This window comes from Crotalus tigris, unplaced genomic scaffold (genome assembly GCF_016545835.1).
Source record: "Crotalus tigris isolate CLP2741 ecotype Arizona unplaced genomic scaffold, ASM1654583v1 scf7180000019718.230237, whole genome shotgun sequence".
Taxonomy (NCBI): Eukaryota; Metazoa; Chordata; class Lepidosauria; order Squamata; family Viperidae; genus Crotalus; species Crotalus tigris.
The window spans coordinates 66,943-84,956 of record NW_024097680.1 but is presented as its reverse complement, the minus strand read 5'-3'; the positions used below and the strand labels follow the sequence as shown (position 1 = coordinate 84,956).

At 45.7% G+C, this 18,014-nt stretch overlaps 2 protein-coding genes across 7 annotated transcripts in view; one reads left to right on the top strand and one right to left on the bottom strand.

Moving 5' to 3' along the window:
- The window catches only part of ASTN2 (astrotactin 2), a 187,622-nt gene that overhangs the window by 128,268 nt on the left and 41,340 nt on the right, over positions 1-18,014 (top strand). For 4 of the 5 annotated variants that reach the window (XM_039364280.1, XM_039364278.1, XM_039364277.1 and 1 more), the window contains one exon: positions 16,136-16,401. In XM_039364280.1, coding sequence (XP_039220214.1) covers positions 16,136-16,401 — 266 coding nt within the window. Of the gene's footprint in view, positions 1-13,334; positions 13,947-16,135; positions 16,402-18,014 lie in introns of those variants that run through there. The other variant, XM_039364282.1, reaches the window with a different exon arrangement.
- TRIM32 (tripartite motif containing 32) lies at positions 3,137-8,078 on the bottom strand. 2 transcript variants are annotated; one of them, XM_039364283.1, is made up of 2 exons: positions 7,981-8,078; positions 3,137-6,004 (listed from the first exon to the last, which is right to left on the bottom strand). In XM_039364283.1, the coding sequence occupies exon 2, from the start codon at positions 5,958-5,960 to the stop codon at positions 4,026-4,028; it is 1,935 nt and encodes a 644-aa protein (XP_039220217.1). In that variant the 5' UTR covers positions 5,961-6,004; positions 7,981-8,078; the 3' UTR covers positions 3,137-4,025. The 2 variants fall into 2 exon arrangements, with proteins under 2 accessions (XP_039220217.1, XP_039220218.1); XM_039364284.1 differs by having other exon boundaries at positions 7,985-8,065.

The following is an 18,014-nucleotide window of genomic DNA, read 5'->3' as shown; positions in this document are numbered from 1 at the left end:
ACTATCTCTTAATAATATAATTCCTTCCTTCCTTCCTTCCTTCCTTCCTTCCTTCCTTCCTTCCTTCCTTCCTTCCTCCCTTCCTTCCTTCTCCTCCCTCCCTCCCTTTTTAAAAAACAGGAAAAAAACCAAAGATGGTGACTGAAGTTGAATAATTCAAGAACTTTCTTTCAAGTTGCGTTCAAATTCTGTCGCGCGCAGCAGCGTTTTTGGTGTATTTTTTTTAAACAACCCCCCAAAAAACCACACACACGAGGTGCATACACATACGGGAACCAAAGGCATCTGCCGTTCCTGAGACAGGATTTGGGCAGGAGACAAATTGTTAACCATATGGTTAATAATTCACAGAAGGAGCAAACAGGGATGTTAAGTGCTGTCAGTTTGCTAGGAGGTGGAACCGGGAAGACTTCAGAGCAAGGAAGGCGAGGATGTTCAGAGAAAACATATGGTGGGGAAAGGGGAAAACTGTCAATTCTCAGCAATCTCTGGTGTGAAGTTGCTTTGTTGCGCCAAGCTTAGAGCAAAACTATGGCCCTGGAGGCTTCGCAGGATGGGAAGTCAAAATCTTTTGTGGGCACCAGGGTGCCTACCCTGGCCCAGAATATCAGCTTAGCTGGCTGGCTGGCATCCAGATAAGGATTTGGGGACCCCTGAATTAGAGCATTTAGAGCAGACCCTCATCTCCTTTTTGCTTTGCAGAAGTGGGCGGGGGGGGGGTGTGTGTGCAAGAGAAAACAAAGACTTATAAATGCAAACGGTTTAAGAGGACGCTAAAAGACTGGGTCCCCGTGTGGTAGGTGTGTGTGCACACATTTTGAGCGGGAAACAGATGGCGGAGAGATTGCTTCGGCGGGCGAGAGTGCGACAATATGGCTGGCAAATGGGCAGCTGAGTATTTCACCAGCAGAACGGGGAGGCTTTCAAATCCCCTTAAATGAATCTGCGGCTTTCCCCCCCCCCCCCCAAAAAAGGGAAACTCAGAATGGTGCAAGAGGCAAATCTGGATAGGAACTTTTTTCTTGCTAGACCCCATGGCATTCCAGACAAATAGCTGTCCGTTCTCTTCTTAAAAGCCTCCCGCAATGGAGCAAGTATTTTGCATTTGGATTCTTTGTCTGTATTTCTGTTGGTATCCAAAGTGCAAGGCTGCTTTTTCACCTTTCCAATTGGCCAAATTAATGCAGAATATACCCCACGCTCCACCCTGGAGGCAACCAGAAAACTTGATTGTTGCCATTTTTGTCTCGCCACCCACAAAGCCCCCATGAGTTGATCTGTTTCATTCATCTCCCCCCCCCCCGCAGCTGATGTGACAAATACAGGGATGGAGACATCCCTTTTTCCTTTGAACTTAGAATAATATGGAATAGAGCTGGAAGGGACCTTGGAGGTCTTCTAGTCCAACCCCCTGCTCAAGCAGGAGACCCTACACCATTTCAGACAGGTGGCTGACAGACAGTCTTTTCTTACAAAGCTCCAGTGTTGGAGCACCCACAACCTCTGAAGGCAACTTCTGTTCTACTGGTTAACTGTCCTGTTAGGAACTTTCTCCTTAATTCCAGGGTTGCGACTTGTGACTTAGTGAAAATGCTAGACGGGCCATCTGCTAGTCAGCTCAACCGTCCCATCACCAAAACATCATTTTTCTTCCCAGTTGAACATCTGTAAAGTTCAGCCCAGGAATCAGCCATTCATTTCTGGCAACTCTCTTCTCTTTGCACATAACAATCAGGAGCGCATCCCATCTGAAGCATTCCAGCCATATGGGAGGGCATCTCTCTCCCAGATGGGCCCCAGACCCCAGCTGTGCTAAGTCATCCAGCTGTGAGTCTATGGAGATTCTCAGTCATCCAGGTGAAGGTTGTTCCAAAGGTGCTTTTTTTTTCAGGAGGCAACTGGACTTTCTTGTTTTTCTTTGAAGACCTTTTGCTTCTCATCCCAGATGTGGGGGAATGGAAAGATTTATACTCCTTGCAGACAGCTAGTCATTTGCCTTCTTTTAGAGAGTCATTGAGGCCACTTGGCAAGTGGGTGTAGAGCCTTCTTGGCTGCAGTATGTTTTCTGCCCTTCACTGTTGAAGACAGGTGCAGGCTGTTGGGGATGAGTCTGTTGTCTGTATCTCAAATTGAAGCATGAGACGACAGGAACCATGTGCGCTTCAGTTTGAGATGCAGGTGACACAGACTCATCCCAAACAGCCTGCGCCCATCTTCAGATAAATAAATAAATAAATAAAATAATCTTAAATAAGCAAACAAACCCTTTATTATCAAAGTATAACATGTATACAGTGAAATTGGCTGAGCCAACGGTGAAGGGACCCAGGGCAGAAAACATCCTGCAGCTAAGAAGGCTCCACACCCATTTGCACCGCTCAGGGGACCCTGAGGACCCAGGTAAATCTCCAAGTGGCCTCAACGACTCTCTAAAAGAAGGCAAATGTCCACCTGTCTGCAAGGCGTCTAAATCCTTCCATTTTCCCATCATCCAGTCAGAGCTGAAGCTTCCTGGATGAGAAGCAAAACACAGGTCAACCTCCAAGTGGCCTCAACGACTCTCTAAAAGAAGGCAAATGATCAGCTGTCTGCAAGGAGTATAAATCCTTCCATCCTCCACCATCCAGTCAGAGCCGAAGGAGCTCCTTGGATGAGAAGCGAAACATTTTCAAAGAAAAAACAAAGTCCAGTGGCCTCCTGAAAAAAACACCTTTGGGTCATCCAAATGTGGTTGCACACATCATCCAGCCTATGAGGTGTGCTTTTTAGCCAATAACACCCACACCAACCAGTGTGTTGCCTTAAATAAAAACCAAGCAGGCGAGCAGGGCCTGTGGCATGTTGCTGGGTCATGGAACTGAGTCTCCTTGGCAGAGAGATCTGACTTAATACAATAAGAAGTCCCTTCCTCCATCCAAGAGACACACAGAGTTTGCCTGAAGTGGAAATTCATCAGCCGGTGCAGCGGCGTGGAATTGCAGGATTAAACGTATCATTTGTCACATCCCATCCTGTTTACACCCATTTCTCCCGCGCTTGGGAAACTCTCAACTAGAAGTGTTGATTTTCCCAAACAGTATTCCCCTTCCCCAGCCGGAAAGTAACAAATTGCAAAGAAAAACCTCCTAAACAAACGTTCGTTGTTACAGATTCTTTTGTTTCCAGTTTTCTTTTGTTTTCCAACCAAACAAGACCCTACTTCACATCGGACAGAGGCCCCAGACAACAGACATAAAACCGGAAGGCGTCAGAGCTTTTTGGGCCTTAAAAACAACAGCTAGACGTGTCTTTTAAAGGGAGGGTTAATTCGAAATTGTGCAGATTGTGAGTTGGCTTTATAGGATTGTCCGTTTTGTCAAAGGTGCCAAGAGTGGGGGGAGGGGGAGAAAGAACTAGCCAGGGTTAGTGGGATTAAAAAGAAAAACAACCCAGTCATTTAGCACGTGCACACATGAATAGAGAAGAGCCGAAACGAGGACTGGGAACACGAGGAGCAAGGTTGATCAATTTCTAGTAGCAGAATTGGGGAGGGAGGGAAACAGTTCACACACACACAAAAAAAATGACTAGCTAGCGAGAGTCTGGCCTGGAAAAGATGGAGACTAACCCTCTGAATCCGTCCAGGGTCTTCTTAAGCTGAGTGTGCAGCTGGCTCAATTTCTAAGTCAAAAAAGGGATCTGTTTTTCGTCAGCCGGTTGATTTCGCCGCACCGATTGCCTTAAGTTAAAAAGCTGTGTTTGGACAAATACTTGTCTTCCTTGCCAACCGGCTTCCCTTAGCAAGACGTCATTAATTCTGGAGTGTGTGTGTGTGTGTTTTAAAAAGAAAAAAAAAACACTCTACCTTGCAAACAGAAACATGCAGTCTTTGTTCTAAAACACACACACACGCTAAAAATCATCCCCGTTCAACATTTATGGCACAGATCGTAGGCACCGCTGTCGGTCAGCAGACCTTGGAAGAATTGATACAGGAGAAGGGGGTGAAGGACAAAGAGAGGCGGGTGTGTTGTCATTTTTCCATCTTAAGGTGTGGAGTACCTTCGCAAGTGGTAACTATAAATCTTAATGCAATGGTCCCAACAGTCCAGGACCAACAATTGGCCTTTCGGGGTGATGGCTATGCCAACTGGGCAGGTGAGACCTTCCCGGATGAGGATATTGTAGCCCCCACCTTTGGGGAAATGTAAGATTTCTTTCCGGCTGCTGTCAGCCACAATCAGATCCCCGCGGGAATCCACGCACATGCCGGCGATGCAGCGGAAGTCTTCATTCTCGGAGAAAAAGTGACTGATTTGTCGGCCCAGCTGTCCGTCTGGACCGACGGAGCCGATGGAAAAGCCGCCTTCCAGGTGATGCTCGTGTTGGCGGTTCTCCAGATTCAGGCCCAGCCCCTGGGTGAAGTAGATGGTCCCTTCGGCGTCACAGGTGACAAATTTAGGGCGCACCGCGCTGCAGAGGCAGCTGTACTTCACTACCCCGACACCCCGGTCCACCGTGAAGCACCACAACTTGCCTCCTTCCACGTCGGTCACCACAAACTGCCCGGAGGGCAGGGCAGTGATGCCCCACGGCTTGCTCAGCTGGCTTCGGTGGCACACCACGCAGTGTCCGTCCATGGTGTACACTTTCATCGAGTTGTCGTAGCTGTCGGTCACCCCGATCAGCCCGTGGCAGTTCATGGTGACCGACAAGGGTGTCAGGTTGGGAAGATCGGCTCCGAGGAAGCTGAGCACAAAACTGTCTATGCCACTGGGGCTACGCCGAATCTCCTTCAAAAAACCCTTGCGAGTAAAGACTTGGATCCGGAAGTTGCCCCGGTCGGCCACGAGGACCTCTCCCTGCGGTGTGACATGCAGGCTGACTGGCAGGTTGAAGGTGCCGGGCGTGTTGCCCTTGGAGCCCATTTTCTTGAGAAAGTGGCACTGTTGGATGCTGGAGGCCGCCTCAGACATCCTTGGCTTTGCAGGTGAAGAGCAAGGGGACAATGGATGGACCTCTTCCGCTTCTCTGAAAGACCCTGATGCTTCTGCTGTTGTCTCCATCAAGGACTCCTCGACGTTGATGCTCCGCGGTTTTTTGACCACTTGTCCTATCTGGAGGGGTCCGATATGACCAACCTTGAGGAGCTCCACCTCCTGTAGCGTCAGCTCCTTGGGAAGGCTGTTCATCAGTTCTGGTTCTTCTTCCTCTTCCTCTTCCTCTAGAAGGGCGATGTCTCCCTGTTTTATTTTGGCCAGGAAGTAATCACAGCGCGAGACAATCTGGACCTCGGCAATGTTGAGGAGGTAAGCCTGTTCCTCCATGGTCTGGCTGTTCACCTTCTCCACCTCAGAGAGGGAGTTAGTGAAGAACTTCCGCGACCTGGCCAACTCTTCTTGGACCTTGCGCTCTTCTTTGCCGTACTCTTGAAGCACCGCTTTGTACCTGCCTTGCAGGTCCTTCGAAACCCCTTCCAGAGACACCTTTCTCTTCTGAAGGTCCCCCATAAGTTCTCGGAGGCGACTCAGCCTGGCCCCAAAGTCCCTCCTCTTCTCGTCGGCCGCTTCTTTGATGGCCACCACGTTGTGATGCTTCTGGAGATGGTCCAACTCTTTGCAAGGCTCACACAGCACCAGGCCACAGCTCCGACAAAAATGCTTGGGCAGCCGCCGTGTGCAGGCTTTGCACATGAGAACGCCCACCGTCTCGGTCAGCCCTGCCGTGTCGATGATCTTCAAGACGGTCAGGTTGTCGGTCAGCTGAGCCAGGCTGGTGATCCGGGTGATTTTGCTGCAAAAGGGGCAACGGATCCCGTTGATGCTGCTGGCCAGGAGCTTCTCCGAGCACTGTTTGCAGATTGTGTGCCCGCAGTGAAGCAACTTGGGCCGCAGGTGGTCTTCCGTGAAGCACTCCATGCAAATGGGGCACTCCAAAACTTCGCGGAGGGCATCCGAGTTGAGTTGAGGGGCAGTAGCCATAGTGGTGGAGCCAAGATGAGATGGGTTGCATCAATTCCCCAGATCTGTTTTGGGGGGGGGGGGGAGAGGAAAATGAAAGAAAATATTTTGTAGCTGACGTTTCAAAGGAGGAGTGCTTGGCACTCTCTGAGATTGGCAGTTTTCTTGCAGACGTTTCGTTACCCAGCTAGGGAACATCGTCAGTGTTCTGTGTGCCTTTCCACGATGAGCTGTTTTCAGCCCATTTCTCCTTATCTTCCCCAAATCCACTTTCTGGAAGACTCAACGTTGACTCCCTTTCTCAAAGAAAAGCTTGGGGGTCCACCTGAAGGCATCTTTGCTTTCCTTTTCATCCACCCACCCCTGGTTTCCCTTCCTCTAAGGCACCATGGAGGCCTACCCTGCTTGACCCAAGATGCATGCCCCAAATGTAATTGCAAGGGCTTTGGCCTGAGCCAACCGTTGTGTAAAGTCATTGTCTCCCCTACGTGCCTGCCTGCACACTGCAGCCAAATATCACAGCCTCAAAGGCCGGAAAGAATATCAGGAAGGAATTAAAATTTGATTGACGTAAGACCGTTATTGAAAGTGTGTGGTGTGGGTTGAAAAAAGCTGTGTGTAGCAATGCTTCAACTCTCCTGTGTGAAGTTGGGAGGCAGGATGATGGGCGATAACCTATTTTGGAAAGAGCTTTGAGGTTGGTTTCTTGCAGACGTTTCATTACCCAAACTAGGTAACATCATCAGTGCCAGTGCCAATGCTAGCACTGATGATGTTCCCTAGCTGGGTCATGAAACGTCTGCAAGAAACCAACCAAACTCAGAGAGCACTAAGGTCCCCACAATATCCTCCTCCTCCTGTTCCATTCCACACAACCCACTCTCTTCTAGCACTGATGATGTTTCCTAGTTGGGCAAGGAGATGTCTGCAAGGAGGCCACACAGCTCCAAGGAACCCCACAGGTCAACCTTGAGCTACAATTACTCTCCGTTGTCGGAAAGAGCTTTGCCCCAAACGATAAACTTCATGTTTTTTTTTTTTTCTCAACACTGGGCTAATTATTCTCTCTTGAGTGGATTTCTGAGCTCTGAAGGGTAGTAGCTTCTGAGGAGGCCTGCCGATCTTCAACCCTGGACAAACTCAAAGCCCAGATGTTTCTGGGACCCCTCGCCAGAAAAGATCTGCCTTCATTAAAAGGGATTCTCCTCCTTGCAGGATGAAGGAGTCTGTCTGTCTGTCTGTCTGTCTCTCTCTCTCTCTCTCTCTCTGTGTGTGTGTGTGTGTGTGTGTGTGTGTTCAGTAAGGAGCAATGACATTTCTTGGCGGGTCCCAAACCATGTCATGCATACTGGAATTCAGCCACCCAGGCCCCTTTCAAGGGGAGAGGGTCGATTCTGCATTATCAAGAGATCGCAGGGGTGGGGGCCGCTGGGAGTCGGTTGTATCCTCCGACCTCCTTGAAAAATTTTTGCTGGGGGGGGGGAGTGTGTGTGTGTGTGTGTGTGTGTGTGTGTGTGTGTGTGAGAGAGAGAGAGAGAGAGAGAGAGAGAGAGAGAGAGAGAGAGAGAGAGAGAGAGAGAGAGAGAGAGAGAGCTGCGTTTGGCTCCCATCGGGCGCATTCACTGTTCGTCCGACGGTTCTGGCAAGGAGGGCGGCGAGGCCGATGGAGGGGCTCGCCCCCTCTTCGCCAGCCTGGGAAGGGGCTTTGCGAGATCAGAGATCCCTCGGGGCGCGGGGGAGGGGGCGAAGAAGCCCCTCGATCATGCTCCCAAGTTTTGCACGGGGTGGGGGGAAAGAGAGAGAGAGAGAGAGAGAAAAAAAAACCCTTCCAACGATTGTGCGTCTTTGCAAAGGAATTTCTGGAGCGCATCAGAACGCGTTGGGGAGGGGGTGGGGAAAACAGCCCCCCCAGGAGGCGATCGCGGGGGCTGCGGACGTTGCCCGGGGCTGGAGGGGCTTGCACGAGACTCCCACTTCCTTCCCGCTTCCCCCCAGCCCCCTGCCCCATTTTTTCCCCAGGCCAAGCAGAGCCCCTCCCTACCTGCCTGTTTTCCTCTCTCGTAGCCGCACCAATCTTTTGTCCCCCCCCCTCCCCAGCCACTCTCTTCCGTCCTTCCACGCCTGCGCAAAAGGGGACGCTGCCGCACCCCCCCCCTTGCTCCCACCCCCTCTGTTCCCTCCCCTCCAGGTCACGTAGCCTCTCGCCAGGCATGATGGGAATTGTGGTACTTTCACCTCCCCGGGACGCAGTCCTTCGTGGATGCCAGGTGACCGGGCGGGAGAAAGCGGCGGATTCGCTTTCGCTTTTTGTTTGATTGATTGGCATCAGTGGATTTAGATCCGTTTAGGGCGTTGCGCTCACGGACTTGAGTTCATTTCGTGGCAACGAAGGAACAGAAAAGCAGAAGGCGCTTTTGGGGGGAGCCGAGACGCGGTTTTCGAATTTCTTCTTTCGGTAGATCAGCGGGAGGTTTATATATCTACCTGTCTACCTACCTACTTTTCTTTTGCCTTTTTTTAAAAAAAACCCTCTCCAATTTGGTTATGGAATAGAATAGAATAGAATAGAATAGAATAGAATAGAATAGAATAGAATAGAAGAAATGTAGAATAGAATAGAATAGAATAGAATAGAATAGAGCAGAGTAGAGTAGAGCAGAGTATAGAAAAGAATAGAAATGTAGAATAGAATAGAACAGAATAGAATGAAGAATAGAATAGAATAGAATAGAATAGAATAGAATAGAATAGAATAGAAGAAATGTAGAATAGAGTAGAGCAGAGTAGAGTAGAGTAGAGCATAGAATAGAATAGAAATGTAGAATAGAATAGAACAGAATAGAAAATGTAGAATAGAATAGAATAGAATAGAACAGAAGAATGAAGAATAGAATAGGATAGAATAGAACAGGAGAAATGTAGAATAGAATAGAGTAGAATAGAGTAGAATAGAATAGAATAGAATAGAATAGAATAGAAGCTGAAAGGGACCTTGGAGGTCTTCTAGTCCAACTCCCTGCTCAAGCAGGAAGTCCGACACCATTTCAGACAAGTGGCTGTCTTAAAAACTTTCTGCGATGAAGCACCCACAACTTCTGGAGGCAAGCTGTTCCGCTGGTTAATAGTTCTAACTGTCAGGAAATTTCTCCTTAGTTCTAGGTTGCTTCTCTCCTTGATGAGTTTCCATCCGTTGCTTCCTCTCCTGCCTTCAGGGGCTTTGGAGAATAGCTTGACCCCCTCTTCTTTGTGGCAGCCCTTAAAATACTGGAACTCTGCTATCCTGTCCCCCCTCGTCCTTCTTTTCATTAGACTAGCCATACCCAATTCCCGCAACCGTTCCTTATATGATTGATAGACCCTACCTTGAGCTGCAAAACACCGGCGTGACCACGAGGGGGCAGTGAAGAGTTAAACATCTGTGTAGCTGCTAAGAATTAACGCTGATAATCAATGAAAACAAAGAATTTAGCCGTAATTCTTTTCTCTCCATGCTCAAAAAAAGCTCAAAACAGAAATTGGAGGGTGGAACTGGACACAATCCAGCCAGTCAGCACCCTGTGTGTGTATTTTATTTCTCTAAGCCTTTTACTTAGTGTTACTTTTCATGTCAATGCCACTTAACAAATTACCTTTTTATGGCTACATTTTATTGCTACAGCTATTTTCCGCGGGTGTTTATTTAATCGCTTAATGATACAATGTTTTAATGCATGCCTTCATCCCTCATTTTAACTGATTTTTGTTTTTTTTTTTTTCCTTTGGCTGTTATTGTAAACAGCTTGGAGATATAGTTTGAAAAGGAAGCCATGCAGAAATAAATAAAACAATGCCTGGATACTTTGTAAAGGTTGCATCCTCTCCCCTATGAGTTCAAACTGGAAAATAAAATAACACACCGAGCTATAAGTAGCAAGTATCCTTTCACTGAAGAAGTCATAGCCATTCAATTAAGTACATCAGTATGCCCTATTATGTCCTATGTTATCACACAATAACATAGTTGGAAGGGACCTTGGAGGTCTTCTAGTCCAACCCTTGCTCAAGTAGGAGATGTTATACCATTCTGGGCAAATAGTTGTCTAATCTCTTCTTAAAAGCCTCCAGTGTTGGAGCACCCACAACTTCTGGAGGCAAGTTGGTTGTTTGTATGTTTTAGCCTCCAGCCTCCTGATCGTCTTTGTTCCTTTTCTCTGCACTCTTTCTAGAATCTCAATATCTTTTTTGTGTGGTGGGGACCAAAACTGGACAGAGTATGTATTCTAAGTATGTATTCAAGATGGACAGTGATTAATATTTATATGTATTTATATTATATGTAAGGGTGTTGGCATATAATGTGTTGTACATAGCATGTTTATATATGTGTTGTGTATGGGTACAGTTTTGAGAGCAGGCAACAGAATTTCATTTTTAATGGATACCATTGTGCCTACAGTAAAAAAAAAATGACAATAAAGGTTATCTATCTATCTATGTATTTATCTATCTATCTATCTCTATTTTTATATCTGTCTCTGTCTATTTATCTCTATATCTCTATATCTATTTATCTCTATCTCTGTCTGTCTGTCTGTCTATCTATCTCAGGGGTCTTCAAACTTGGCCCTTTTATGACTTGTGGACTTCAACTCCCAGAATTCCTCAGCCAGCCTCCATTTTGTTTGTTAGATTTAAGACAGGGCTCTTCAAACTTAGTAATAGTAGTAAAGTTGGAAGGGACCTTGGAGGTCATCTAGTCTAACCCCCTGCTCAGGCAGGAACCCTTTTATGACTTGTGGACTTCAACTCCCAGAATTCTTCAGCCAGCCTCCATTTTGTTTGTTAGATTTAAGACAGGGCTCTTCAAACTTAGTAATAGTAGTAAAGTTGGAAGGGACCTTGGAGGTCATCTAGTCCAACCCCCTGCAGGCAGGAACCCTTTTATGACTTGTGGACTTCAACTCCCAGAATTCCTCAGCCAGCCTCCATTTTGTTTGTTAGATTTAAGACAGGGCTCTACAAACTTAGTAATAGTAGTAAAGTTGGAAGGGACCTTGGAGGTCATCTAGTCTAACCCCCTGCTCAGGCAGGAACCCTTTTATGACTTGTGGACTTCAACTCCCAGAATTCTTCAGCCAGCCTCCATTTTGTTTGTTAGATTTAAGACAGGGCTCTACAAACTTAGTAATAGTAGTAAAGTTGGAAGGGACCTTGGAGGTCATCTAGTCCAACCCCCTGCAAGGGAAGAACCCTTTTATGACTTGTGGACTTCAAACTCCCAGCAAATTCCTCAGCCAGCCTCCATTTTGTTTGTTAGATTTAGACGGCTCTTCAACTTAGTAATAGTAGTAAAGTTGGAAGGACCTGGAGGTCATCTAGTCTAACCCCCTGCTCCAGCAGGAACCCTTTTATGACTTGTGGACTTCAACTCCCAGAATTCTTCAGCCAGCCTCCATTTTTGTTTGTTAGATTTAAGACAGGGCTCTTCAAACTTAGTAATAGTAGTAAAGTTGGAAGGGACCTTGGAGGTCATCTAGTCCAACCCCCTGCAAGGGAAGAACCCTTTTATGACTTGTGGACTTCAACTCCCAGAATTCCTCAGCCAGCCTCCATTTTGTTTGTTAGATTTAAGACAGGGCTCTTCAAACATAGTAATAGTAATAGTAGTAAAGTTGGAAGGGACCTTGGAGGTCATCTAGTCCAACCCCCGGCTCAGGCAGGAACCTTTTATACTTGTGGACTTCAACTCCCAGAATTCCTTCCAGCCAGCCTCCTTTGGTTTTTAGATTTAAGACAGGCTCTTCAAACTTTAGTAATGTCAAGTAAAGTTGGAAGGGACCTTGGAGGTCATCTAGTCTAAACCCCCTGCTCAGTCAGGAACCCTTTTTATGACTTTGTGGACTTCAACTCCCAGAAATTCTTCGCCAGCCTCCATTTTTTTTGTTAGATTAAGACAGGTCTCTTCAACTTATTAATAGTAGTAAAGTTGGAAGGGACCTGAGGTCACGCTATCCAACCCCCTTCTCAGGCAGGAACCCTTGTTATGACTTGTGGACTTCAACTCCCAGAATTCGTCAGCTAGACCCATTTTGTTTGTTAATTAAGACAAGGGCTCGTCAACTTAGTAATAGTAGTAAAGTTGGAAGGGACCTGGAGGTCATCTAGTCCAACCCCCTGCTCAGGCAGGAACCCTTTTATGACTTGTGGACTTCAACTCCCAGAATTCCTCAGCCAGCCTCCATTTTGTTTGTTAGATTTAAGACAGGGCTCTTCAAACTTAGTAATAGTAGTAAAGTTGGAAGGGACCTTGGAGGTCATCTAGTCTAACCCCCTGCTCAGGCAGGAACCCTTTTATTACTTGTGGACTTCAACTCCCAGAATTCTTCAGCCAGCCTCCATTTTGTTTGTTAGATTTAAGACAGGGCTCTTCAAACTTAGTAATAGTAGTAAAGTTGGAAGGGACCTTGGAGGTCATCTAGTCCAACCCCCTGCAAGGGAAGAACCCTTTTATGACTTGTGGACTTCAACTCCCAGAATTCCTCAGCCAGCCTCCATTTTGTTTGTTAGATTTAAGACAGGGCTCTTCAAACATAGTAATAGTAATAGTAGTAAAGTTGGAAGGGACCTTGGAGGTCATCTAGTCCAACCCCCTGCTCAGGCAGGAACCCTTTTATGACTTGTGGACTTCAACTCCCAGAATTCTTCAGCCAGCCTCCATTTTGTTTGTTAGATTTAAGACAGGGCTCTTCAAACTTAGTAATAGTAGTAAAGTTGGAAGGGACCTTGGAGGTCATCTAGTCTAACCCCCTGCTCAGGCAGGAACCCTTTTATGACTTGTGGACTTCAACTCCCAGAATTCCTCAGCCAGCCTCCATTTTGTTTGTTAGATTTAAGACAGGGCTCTTCAAACTTAGTAATAGTAGTAAAGTTGGAAGGGACCTTGGAGGTCATCTAGTCCAACCCCCTGCTCAGGGCAGGAACCCTTTTATGACTTGTGGACTTCAACTCCCAGAATTCTTCAGCCAGCCTCCATTTTGTTTGTTAGATTTAAGACAGGGCTCTTCAAACTTAGTAATAGTAGTAAAGTTGGAAGGGACCTTGGAGGTCATCTAGTCTAACCCCCTGCTCAGGCAGGAACCCTTTTATGACTTGTGGACTTCAACTCCCAGAATTCTTCAGCCAGCCTCCATTTTGTTTGTTAGATTTAAGACAGGGCTCTTCAAACTTAGTAATAGTAGTAAAGTTGGAAGGGACCTTGGAGGTCATCTAGTCCAACCCCCTGCTCAGGCAGGAACCCTATCTATCTATCTATCTATCTATCTATCTATCTATCTATCTATCTATCTATCTATCTATCTATCTATCTATCTACCTACCTACCTACCTACCTACCTATCTATCGTGTAGTTTTACCAAGGCAGGTAAATACACCTATATCAACGGCATGGATAGCCACAATACCTACTGATTCCTATTTCTCCAGAGGTTCATGGACAAAGGTATCATTTTATCCTTGGGGGTCGTGCCTGGGTGAAGGGAGATATCCTGCAAGGATGAAGGGGGAAAAGAAAAAAGAAAAGCTGTCTAAACTTTGCAAATTGCTCTGGCCGGGCTCTCTTATTTTCTTTTCCCGCGGTTCTCTTTCGGGCGCAATTGCTTAGTGAATCCACTGGAGGGCAGCATACATCCACCGAAAACATCTTTCAGACAGGCAAAATGGTTTTCCTTTCTCCCCAGCTGAAAAGAGGGACAGAATTTGTGTTCATAGGTTTCAGGGGTAAAGAAGTTGTTTTTCCCCCTTAAGCACAGATGTGCCGCATCTGTGCTTAAGTCCCCTCGCGTTTACAGGGTGTGTTATTATCCACATTGGCCTACTGAAGAATCATTTAGCCCGACTGCTAAACGCTATTAGTTGGTAAGAATGAGAACACCAAGCAAAACTACAAGTTACAGAAATATCAGAGTCATCTGCTGTTGACTTCAACCTGGTTTATGGCCAAACAGAAGCTTGGCAAGCGAACTGCCGAGGTAAATGAGTCTGTTTTTTTTTTTTTATACTGTTGACTCCCAACAGCTGGCATTCAAGTTCTGATTCAGCATACAGAATGACAAGAGTTGGAAGAGACCTTGGAAATTGTCTAGTCCAACCCCCTTGCTCAAGCAGCAAACACTATTCTATTCCATTCCATATTCTATTCTATATTCTATTCTATTTTCTGTTTTCTGTTTTCTGTATTCCATTCCATATTCTATTCTATTCTATTTTCTATTTTCCATTCCATATTTATTCTATTCTATTTTCTATTTTGTATAAAGAAGAGGGAATTAAGCTATTTTCCAAAGCACCTGAAGGCAGGACAAGAAGCAACGGGTGGAAACTAATCAAGGAGAGAAGCAACCTAGAACTAAGGAGAAACTTCCTGACAGTGAGAACAATTAATCAGTGGAACAGCTTGCCTCCAGAAGCAGTAAATGCTCCAACACTGGAAGTTTTTAAGAAGAGACTGGACAGCCATTTGTCCGAAATGGTGTAGGGTTTCCTGCCCGAGCAGGGGGTTGGACTAGATGACCTCCAAGGTCCCTTCCAACTTTACTATTATTATTATTATTATTATTATTATTATTATTATTATTATTATTATTATTATTATTATTATTATTCCATTCCATATTTATTCTATTCTATTCTATTCTATTCTATTCTATTCTATATTCTATATATTCCACATTCTATTCTATTCTGTTCTATATTCTATTCTATTCTATTCTATTCTATTCTGTTCTGTTCTGTTCTGTTCTATTCTATTCTATTCTATTCTATTCTATTCTATTCTATTCTATTCTATTCTATTCTATTCCATTCCATTCCATTCCATTCTATTCCATTCTATATTCTATATTCTATATATTCCACATTCTATTCTATATTCTATTCGGTTCTATATTCTATTCTGTTCCATATTCTATTCTATTCTATTCTATTCTATTCTGTATTCTGTATTCTATTCCATATTTTCGTATTCTGTTCTGTTCCATTCTATTCCATTCCATGAGCTAATTATTAGTACGGTAGTCTTGTTTGTCATGATTTTTTTATTTATTTTTTGCAAATCCTTTGTCTTCCCTTCTCTCACCCAACATGGGTGAGAATTGTCAATGGGTCGGGAGTGTCATCAGAGAGAGCCTGATGATGGGCCTTGTGAATAGGGAGATTACACCAGGTCAGGTCATTGGGAGGTGAACTGCTGGTGGGGGGGGGGAGAGGGGCTTTAGTGGGTTGGTTTGGGGCCGGTGCCATCTCTGGTTGGCTGTGCGGTTGATTTGGATTCTGAAAATATTGTTAAGAGGAAGCATCTTCAAAACCTACCCAGACACTGGGGAGAATATCCGTGGCTCTCTAAATCCTAACCCTCCCCGCAGGTTGTTAATAATAGTAGTAGTAGTAGTAGTAGTAGTAGTAGTAGTAGTAGTAGTAGTAGTAAAGTTGGAAGGGACCTTGGAGGTCATCCAGTCCAGCCCCCTGTCCGGGCAGGATACCATTCCAGACAAACGGCTGTCCAGTCTCTTCTTAAAAACTTCCAGGGTTGGAGCATCTACCGCTTCTGGAGGTGGGTGGTTCCACTGGTTAATTCCTCTCATTGGCAAGTTGTGAAGCAAACACTTTCACACACCAGTGAAACTGCCGTTCGAAACCCGAGATTGGGGTTCGCGAAGTGAGCCAAGCTTCGGCCAAAGGCAGGCCGGTCCTTGACTTAGAAACCGGTACCATGTATCTTTCTCTTGGCCTCTCCCCTCCCTCCCCTTTCTGCCCCGGCAGATTGTCTTGAAAGAAATGGAAGTTGGTTGACTTCAACTCCTCTGGGGCGAATACTACTTACAAGGGCACTCTGGTCCGCAAAGACAGGCCTTAGAAATAAAAGGGAGGTCTTCAATTTGACTTCCAGAATAGGCCCAGCTGTCCAGAACCTACGTAACCAAGTTGATGTTAAAGGTCATCCTTGACTGGACTTTAGGGAAGATGATAATGGAGTTGGGAGCTTGGAAGGAACTTGCAATTCATCATTCCAAAGGAACTTCCTTTTATATACCGAAGGGACCTCGGAGGTCTTTTAGTCCATCTTATTAAGCTGCACATTTATTTGATGCATAAAACCTTCGCGGAACCACGAAGGCTCATTGTCTTTTCTTATCCCAACCCTGCTCTGTTTCTCAACCAGAAACGACCGAACTTGGAAACAAGAAAGAGCTGAAGTCCATGCCGTTCATCACCTACCTCTCTGGGCTGCTGACCGCCCAGATGCTCTCCGACGATCAACTGATCTCCGGCGTGCAGATCCACTGTGAAGAAAAGGGCCGCTGCCCGTCGACCTGCCATCTCTGCCGCCGGGCGGGCAAGGAGCAGCTCAGCCCAAGCCCCGTGCTGTTGGAGATCAGCCATATCGTCCCATTATACATGCTCATCCAGGACAACGAGACCAGGGAGGTGAGCAGGGAGCGAACAGACAACTGTTATGGACCACGGATAGGATGGATGGATGGATGGAAGGATGGATGGATGGGTGGGTAAGTAGGTAGATAGATAGATAGATAGATAGATAGATAGATAGATAGATAGATAGATAGATACAATAGATAGATACAATAGATAGATAGATAGATAGATAGATAGATAGATAGATAGAGATAGATAAATAGATAGATAGATAGATAGATAGATAGATAGATAGATAGATAGATAGATAGATAAGGCAGGCAAGCAGAGAGATAGACAGAGAGATAGAGAGACAGGCAGATGGATGGATAGATAGATAGATAGATAGATAGATAGATAGATAGATAGACAGACAGGTAGATAGATAGGTAGATAGATATGTAGATACATAGATAGAGATAGGTACAGAGATAGACAGAGAGAGAGACAGATAGAGAGATAGACAGACAGACAGATAGATAGGATAGATAGACAGACAGAAAGACAGAGAACTAGACAGAGATAGATAGACACAGAGAGAGAGCTAGAGATAGACAGAAATAGAAAGACAGACAGAGAGAGAGATAGACAGATGGAGGGAAGGAGGGAGGGAGGGAGGGAGATGATAAGAGATACTAGATAGATAGATGTAGATGGAAGAATGGATGGATGCAGGAAGGGAGGGAAGCACGAGAGAGGTGGATAGATGGTAGATGATAGGTAGATAAGATAGATGATAGAATAGAAGGATGAAGGGAGGGAAGCACGAGAGAAAGAGAGAGAGAGAAAGAGAGGGTGGATGGATTGATGATTGAGATAGGACAGACAGACAGATCGAGAAAGAGAGAGAGAGAGAGATGAATGGAGGGAAGGAGGGATGCACAAGAGAGACGTGGATAGACGGATGGAGACAGAGACAAATCTAGAGGTCATCAGAGTGTTTCAAGGTCCTCATTAGTCTAGAAGGCTAACGTGACTTTCTTCCTCTTCAGAGTGATCCTCGACTAGTTTATTTATTTTCTTTCTGTAAGAAAGTCAGTTCCTAGCCCTCTTCAAACAAACAAGTGGGGATGTTTAGTTTATAAGTCATGTGTTGGTGGGTGTGAAGTGAGCGCAAAGACGCAACTAGCCCTTTGCCGCTTAGTCAACTCACAGGTACCTATTTCCACGGGTACAAAAAGGGAATCGGAACTGCCCTCCCTGCGGTGTTTTCATAAGCAAGAGTTTCCATTTGAATTCATCTCCCCTCTCCTTGTGATGAATGCCTAGATCTCGGCCACATGTTTGGCCTCCTACGGAAGCTATGAACGTGTTTTGTTTGGGAAATTTGGCCTCCCCCCCCCCCCGCTTTCTCCCGTTTTTTGTGTTTTTTCTCCTGCTTTAAAAGAAAGTTCTCCTTGACTGCAGTCATTCTCTTGAGAGCTTCGTCTGTCGTTCTTGGCACATCTGCCCTTTAATAGCCAACTTTCATCTGCTGGGTGAGAAGAGACCCTATGAGGACAGAGGAAGTCAGGGGTAATTCATAACAAGCATCCTGGGCCACGATATGAAAAGAGGAGGAGGAGGAGGAAGAAGGAGAAAGAAGAAAGAGAAGAAAGAAAGAAAGAAAGAAAGAAAGAAAGAAA